This window comes from Sprattus sprattus (assembly GCF_963457725.1).
Source record: "Sprattus sprattus genome assembly, chromosome: 12".
NCBI classification, from domain to species: Eukaryota; Metazoa; Chordata; class Actinopteri; order Clupeiformes; family Clupeidae; genus Sprattus; species Sprattus sprattus.
In genome coordinates this window covers 9,502,505-9,510,852 of record NC_137910.1, presented here as the reverse complement: position 1 = coordinate 9,510,852, position 8,348 = coordinate 9,502,505, and the positions used below count along the sequence as shown (strand labels likewise).

The 8,348-nt window shown below is 43.6% G+C and overlaps 1 protein-coding gene across 2 annotated transcripts in view; it reads right to left on the bottom strand.

Annotated features, from left to right (window-relative positions):
- Window positions 1–7,845, bottom strand: part of micu1 (mitochondrial calcium uptake 1) — a 57,029-nt gene extending 49,184 nt beyond the window's left edge. For both annotated transcript variants that reach the window (XM_080848457.1, XM_080848458.1), the window contains exons 1-2: window positions 7,698–7,845; window positions 742–906 (exon numbers count right to left, since the gene is read on the bottom strand). In XM_080848457.1, coding sequence (XP_080704583.1) covers window positions 742–905 — 164 coding nt within the window. In that variant the 5' untranslated portion in view covers window position 906; window positions 7,698–7,845. The remainder of the gene's footprint in view (window positions 1–741; window positions 907–7,697) is intronic.
- Between the last annotated feature and the right edge of the window lie 503 nt (window positions 7,846–8,348).

Sequence of the window (8,348 nt, the reverse complement as noted above, 5' to 3'; positions counted from 1 at the left end):
TTGTACAAATTGAAAACAGGGCACCGTGGTGATAAACAGCCGATGGCTGCGGCAGCAGTCTGAATAATTCAGTTTAATGAGACAAAGCCAGAATGAGGCTGAGGTTAAGGGCCTGGAACGCCTGGAACCATCTCTCCCCGGACCCCCTCCACACACACACACACACACACACACACACACACCACTCAATCCAACACACACACACACACAGAACACACTATCCCCCTCCATCCATCACACACACACACACACACACACACACACACACACACACACACACACACACACACACACACACACACACACACACACACACACACACACACACACACACACACACACACACACACACACACACACACACACACACACACCCTATACATCCAGCTCCCCACCCAGAGGGGGCATATTCACAGCCACTACAGCAACTCTTAGTCATAACACAAAATAACACAAAATATATACCAGTTGTGTCTACAGTGTAGCTTATCATTATTAAGAGGTGAAGAGGCATCAAATCTGACTGATTTCATGGACAACACAAGAGAAAGGGCTATCAAAGAGAGTCTGTGAGTGAGTAGACACCAAAACAAAGACAAGAGAGACAGCAAAACAAAGACGGATACAAAGAGAAAACAGGGGATAAAAATAGAGTTTAGAGAGAGAGAGAGAGAGAGAGAGAGAGAGAGAGAGAGAGAGAGAGAGAGAGAGAGAGAGAGAGAGACGAGCGGAGCGCCCCACCTGGTCCATAGCATCCCGGCGCTCGCAGTCACTCCAGTCACGCCTGCCAACGCTGCCAGCATCAGCCTCCGCCGGTTGGGTGCTCGAGTGGCGTTGCCGTGGTATCTCCTCGACAACTGCGCCATGCCAACGGCAGCCACCGTCAACGCCCGTAAGCGGAACATTCTGCGGGAGGGGAGACAGGTGTGAAGTTAGGGAAGAACAACAGACACAATTCTCAAAGTCCTTATCAGTTTATGCAATTAGCATGGCAGACCGGAACAATTAAGGGCTGCAGATATAAGAGCCACAGAAGGGTAAAATAGCCCAGAGCAGCTGTATCCGTGTACCGTATCACCAGCAAATAAATGTCTGGCATGAGGGATTGTAGTTCTCCACTCGCTTGCACCATTTAACACTCTAATTCACTTTTGGAGAAGTTACATTACAACAACGTTTTGTTTTTTTCCATGGAGTAAGACTCAACCACATGTACACATCCAAACCTCTTTACACTTCTGTATTTCACAGGCCAAGCCTCTGCAGGCACATAAAGAGGAGCTTCTGTTCCATATTAAATGCTGTGAGTAGGGGAAGTAGAGTTCCAGTTGAGAGCTGTGTGGATTTCTACATCTGCTTGCACCTCTCCTCTCCTCTCCTCTCCTCTCCTCCTCCTAAGCCTTCACCCTTGGGTGAGGATTCGAACAGTTTCCTCCAAAACTAATTAACAAACTTCCCTGGAATAAAAAAAAATAAAAACTTGGCTCAAGACAATCGACTTCTCACCCAAAGGACACGCCCACCCCTGCTCAGCGCATTCCAGAAACTTCAGGTCCCTCAGCTCGTCATTTAGTCATACCCCGGATTTAATTATCATTTCCAATTATTATCTAAGCCCAATAATAACACAAAAAAATCCCCACACATGATCCCAGTTGCTTTCTTCCCTTAGAGCCGCCACACTAATCTCAATGTTCATTGGCCGCCCAACTGTCCTGCTAATGCAGAAGAGCATCCTGGGACGGAGAGGAATAATTAAGACTGGGTGCAGAGTAGGTGTGTGTGTGTGTGTGTGTGTGTGTGTGTATGTGTGTGTGTGTGTGTGTGTGTATATGTGTGTGTGTGTGTGTGTGTGTGTGTGTGTGTGTGTGTGTGTGTGTGTGTGTGTGTGTGTGTGTGTGTGTGCAGAGTGTTCTCCAGCCGCTCTAAGCGGTTCCGGTGGGGGGTGCCAGCGGGGTAGAGCAGTGTGCCCGGCGGGCTCAGACAAGCCACCTGTCGATTCTCCATTAACGATTGGCCTCTTGATTGCCGTCCTGATTCAGCAGAAGCTCCGGGACGGGGGGCAAGGGAGGAGGACAGAGGCGGGTGCGCATGCTAATTGAAGTGATCGGTGGGCCGTGACAGAGTGGACTGATGGAGAGAAGTCTCAGGAGGAGAGAGAGACAGACGAGAGAATGTGTGTAAGGAAAGAGAGAGAGAGAAATAGACAGAGACAAAGTAATAAAGAGACAGAAAGAGAGGGAGGCAGGGCGAAAAAACAAAGAAATTAAATCAGTGTGTGAGGGAGAGAGAGAGGTAAAGAGTAAGTGAAAGAGAGAAAGAGTGAGTGAGAGAGAGAGAGAGAGGGATAGAGAGAGACGAAGAGTGAGGGAGAGAGAGAAAGAAAGAAAGGGAGGGAGAGAGAGAGAGAGAGAGACAGAGAAAGAAAGAATTGGAACAGAGAGACTCGGCTGGCCATGCCCATTGGATTGTTCAAACTTGTTCAAGAACAGAGCTGTGTCTGAGGATAAGACAGCATTGTGTGTTGGCTCCAAGAGACAGAACAGCCAGTGCCAAGAGAAGTTCCCAAACTGTACCATCCTCTCTGACTCACTGCAAGGTCATTGTGATAGAGAACTCACAGGGGAGTTCCTCCTAATAGGATGCACACACAAGGTCATCATAGCTAACAGCAGAAAACTGTGCTCTACTAGTCTCAGACAGGGCAGGTCACCATCTCGGCCCTTGACAAGACTAACTCAAGTCTACACTAGCTACTTTCACAAACTACATCCCTATCCCTGTCCCTGAAGGTGGCTGAAGATGACTTAAGATGGCTGGAGGTGGCTGAAGATTAGCAATTGCAAACCAATACACCAAGACATCCATCAGTTGGTGTGATGCATGGTTGGCATGAAGACCTTTGGTCCAACTTGGCACAACCTGTTCACAGATGACCAGATCAGCAGGGCCTGTAGGGCGACTATGACAAACGATCCTTTAAATCTGATGGTATCAACAACGGCTTCTACTGGCAAATGATTTATGGCTTTGATATATAACAGAAGGACTGTGTTGCAACACAAACAAACCTTTGATCTGAAATGAATAAGTGGAATCGGCATATTGATCAGTGGAATAGGCGTATTGATCAGTGGAATAGGCGTATTGATCAGTGGAATAGGCGTATTGATCAGTGGAATAGGCGTATTGATCAGTAGAATAGGCATATTGATCAGTGGAATAGGCATATTGATCAGTGGAATAGGCGTATTGATCAGTGGGATAGGCGTATTGATCAGTGGGATAGGCATATATCCACGTCCTTCTCTAGTGGTGGCAGTGGGCTTAACCCACTTAAAATATGTATTAATTTAAATACATTTAAATATTATTCTTTATTCTTTCTCCTGCTGTAGATGGTTCTGCGACAAGATCATTTTAAATAGGGTTTGGAAATGCACAGGGCACAACACAAACTGTCAAAAAGCCACCAGTAGGACTTTAATAAGCTCCAAATAACACTGTCAGTCAGGTTAACCTTTTAGCGTGCTGTAATTGAGTTGCGACTGAGCTCCAACTGCGAGCAAATTACTGCAGACGTCAGATTTCAGGGAGAGAGCAAAGGAGCACCTGTGGCTGGAGCTGTTTGTAACTTTAGGTCCGAGCCAAGATAGTTCCAGTGTCAGCCTGCACTTGGGTCGGTCCCAGGAAACTCTCCAATACAGCACTGGTACATGGATTCACTCATGCAGAAGATCTCTAGAGTGTTTGCTGTTGCATTCTTGTTCAATACGTCTGTGGTAGAAGATCTCAAGAGTGTTTGCTGTTGCATTCTTGTTCAATACGTCTGTGGTAGAAGATCTCAAGAGTGTTTGCTGTTGCATTCTTGTTCAATACGTCTTTGGTAATTTGGGTGTTTTTGCACTGCAGTCCAACCTTTTCTGTAGAAAGTTAGTTTTATGCTTGTTGTATTACAGCCCATTTGTTGATCTCAATGCACCTTGGTCTCCATGCTATAGACAATATTTTAGGCGGGATTTCGCTTGTCACTTCACTTGACGGAGAATAGTTTGTTTGCACTCATTAGCCGTTACACAACTGACTGTGAAATAATGAATTATACCTAACAACCAGCCCAAACCAAGCACCATACTGGCTAAACGGACGTAAAGGTGTTAATAGTTCTACAAGTAAGTAGGTGGCTCGAGTGCTTTGTGCTACGGACACAACAGAATCCTGGCAATCTATTTATTTACCATCCAAACCTAGCCAGCTGGAAGGTCTTGATTAATTACGTGTATAAAATGCTGAGCAGGTAATACCTCCCAACACACACACACATACATACACACACACACACACACATACACACTTCTTCCACACAGAGTCCCACTCCCACCGCCCAGAGCCACACTAGAAGGTGTAAGCAAAGCTTACCTGGGCTTAGGGAACATGTCCACTTAAGGGAAATTGATCTTTTGAAGCACGAAATTTCAGCTGGGTCCGCACGAGAAAGCTGCCTGCTGAGACTCCCTGTGCATGAAATGGATTTCTGTCCATTCCAGGACTGTCCACAAATCTGCTCTGACCACCTCATTGGAAGCGCAGTATTTTCCATCCTCACTGGTAGGCCTGGGAATTCTGGTTTCCTCATCTGGTACGGGCACAATCCCACACCCAGCTTCCCCTCATGACCAGAAAAAAAATCAATAATAACTTGCCTATTTTGGTGGATGTTAATAAGGGAAAAAAGCAATGGGGACTTTATTAGAGCTCTTCTGTAACATAACAGTAAATTGATATCGAACTGAAACCATGCAGTCGTTATAATATCCCTCTTAATATCCTTATGGACACCCTTCGTTGAAGAGCACTGGTATTCACATTTTGGGTGAAACCAAGAAAAAAGTGCTAGGCCTATCCTCAGACTGTTATTCTCCACATCCATCTATTTCAAAATCCTCAACATTTTGTATATTATTTTAGTTGTAATTGGAACTATATGCTACAGCCAGTCGAACAAACAAATCTGGCAAATTGGATGCATCACATTCTAACATGGAAGTGTCAGGCTTTGAACAAGAAATTCAAACAACTAGAATAGAACAACAAGTCCAGGTAAGAGTAATTCACAGCAAATGAGCACCTGGCTGGACATCACAATTGTCCGGATTCTGTGACTTCTAGGCATTCAGGGACTCTTTTCACACTGTGAATTTTGTGTGTTCTGTAAAAAAAGAACTCTTCATGAAAAGTAACCTCCAGACCTGTTCACAGTGAAGCACAATTCTACATTTGTGTGTGTGTGTGTGTGTGTGTGTGTGTGTGTGTGTGTGTGTGTGTGTGTGTGTGTGTGTGTGTGTGTGTGTGAGAGTGAGTCACTGCGGTTACATGTGTCAAGATTTCTGGCTTTGTCAGGTTTAAATCTAAGATCCATTTCATGTAACTCCACAAATCTAGATTTGTTGTGCCCGACTGAAGTCTGATTTACACCCCCAGATAACTAGATCGGATTTGGTTGTATATCGGAGAACTTTTCAACTGTTCATACTAATGGCACGTTTTTTATGAATATCCTGCAGACTGTCTCACAAGCTTATTCTTGTTGATTATGAACAAAAATAACACAAGAGGCCCGAATAGATATGAGCAACTTTACAACCCCTCCTTAAACACGTATAAGGACGTTCAGATGGCCGCGAATTCATGGAGAGAAATGCTACCCTATTTTCACAGGAAACTTCACCTGCACACAGCAATCAGGGCATATGTGTCAAACGCGATAAAAGATACTGCTCTGATCTATTCCCATTCCATACTGAATATTCTGTTTAGATCAAGGTTAGGTTTGTTGCGACATACCGTGATATTTCAGATGATAGTTATGTGGTAGCCTATACCAATGTGTTAAAGTTTTGGACAGAACGCGCAAATTCACTGAACAAATAGTTTCATATTACTTTTCCACCACTTGTTAGTCATGTCATTCATTCATATCGATGTCAATCAATCAATACTAATACAACTTTCACTGTGATGTGTTTTTGTCATTTCACAACTTATTTACTGTATAATCAACGGTAGCAGATGCCCGCTTGTAAACATTCCACATTTGATTTGAACAGATTTTTCACTGCCATGTACCCTGAGATAAAGCAGTTGCCCCCTCCCCCATGGATAGAGAAGCCAAATCGGGTTAATGCCATCATGTAAACGTACTGAGTGAGTGTACTCAAAATAGTAAACTTTCATTTCAATCTTCATTGTGCACTAGTTTGCCTTGTGGTTGTGGAGGCGCACAACACAAGGCAAGGGAAATTAATGTAGCACATTTCATACACGGAGGCATCAATGTGCTTTACATAAATAAAACAACAAATACAGTACTACAGAGCAGAGTCTGAATAGAATTCTAAATGTAATAGTTTAAAAAAAATCTGAGTTTAATAAAATCTTCAGCTCCACCGTAAACCCAAGATGTCACTTCCCATCTAGACCTCAGGTCTACTTCCAGAATTAAAGAGCAGTAAGAATAGAGTAAAGTTTAAGAGCCCGATCACAGACAGATGTAAAGAGAGACGTTTTTAACCTGGACTTAAAGGTTGCTACATTTGGGGCACATCAAAGATTGAACTAGGCGTTTGTTCCATCAAACTCTTGAGTCTGGCTATATTTCTAAGATGAGAGAATGCTGTTGCTTTGATATGGTTGATGAAGGTGACATCACAGTCTATTAGAACACCAAGATTCCAGGCCTGGTCTTTGGTTTTTAGAGCCCAAGATCTAGGTGCGTACTAATACTAATACTTAACATTGACACAGTGAATCTACTGGGCTGTAGTCTCACCAGATGACTACAGCCCAGTAGATTCACTGTGTCAATGTTAAGAGCAAATAAATCATTAGATGAGCCAAAAGTTTCTGCAATCAAATAAGGACAAAATTTAGATTATTGTGTTTGGCAAGAAAGTAGCTTCTTCATTTGCATAACTTTGGTAATCAGTGTAGAATTTGACCCAAAGGCAGCATAGATTGAACAGAACAGGTCCGAGGACTGTGGGAAAAGACACACAATATACACAATAAAAGGGAGATTCGTGTAATGTAATTGTCCTGACATTTCCATTGGTCAAACAACTCCAGAGAGTAACTGCACTCAGCAACACCGTATGTGTGCAGAGAAGGAACGAGCTGAAATGACGTTGAAATACTAAAGACGCGCTGTCCATGTTTACCAAGGTATGAAAGTAATAATCTGAACAAAAAAGCCACCACTGTTTCCGTTCTTCATAATGTCATTGCTTACTAAGACCTAATAACCTTTCTAAAACTACCTTAATGATGGGCTTAAACACAAACATCACCGATAGCTTCGGATACAAACTAACGATAGACAAGTGCGTGATGCTACACCACTGTCACAGTTCAAGCACAAATAATTGTTAACCACACACTTTATCACAGTTTACTAATCTGCTTTAACGTTCAGCAACGTCAGTGTACATACCCGGCTAATGTTAGCTAACGCACTGTCAATTCCACGGCGATTCAAAACAAGCCAACTATCGTTATAGCTGCAACTACTATTGCTACTGTGCTTACTAGCTAACAGGCTAGTTACAGATGTTGCTAAGAAGCTCTCGCTGGAATAAACACAGCTGGCGTGCACTGGTCAGTTGACAAGGTCGTCATATATCACCAACTTAAGTACTTACTTTGGTTCTTGTGAGAGAACGGTCGTTCAAAATGCCCGCCGTCTTTGAATAGCACAAATACGACACTGTTTTCACCTCCGTTTTCGTTAGACAGCAAGAATTCCAATTGACTGTTAGCTCAGTTCCGCATCCATGAAGGCCTAGCGCACACCCCTCTCCGTGCGTCAGCGACGTAAAACAAGACCAGTCTAGTGCGCATTAAAGTCCCACCCTCTGCGGTAAGAAGGACTGTGTTTGTAAACAGTGAGCTGGTTGCGACGGGACAGGGCACAGGCATGTGCCACGACACAATGAATGCTAAGTCCAGCCTACAAGTGAAGGAAAGTAACGAATAGATGGCGTGAAAGGATTTATATCAAGATTTCCCAGTGCCTTCTACAATCTATCAGGCTACAGGGTTCAGAGGTTTATCACTTTACACTTTTGTGATGAGTCACACTTTTCTGCTGGTTGATTTAAGTTTAAGATTCCCTGAAAAGGACAGAAATGGTTGTTTAAAACAGGTTAGCCCATTAAATGTGGAACTGCCTTCATGGTGGTCCCTGTTTAATTATTGAAATCCATAGGCAAAGTGGTTTAAGTGCATGAGACCTTCAGTTACACAGCTTGGTAATGGCCTGGGAGTGAAACTGGCCAACTGCAGGTAAATGT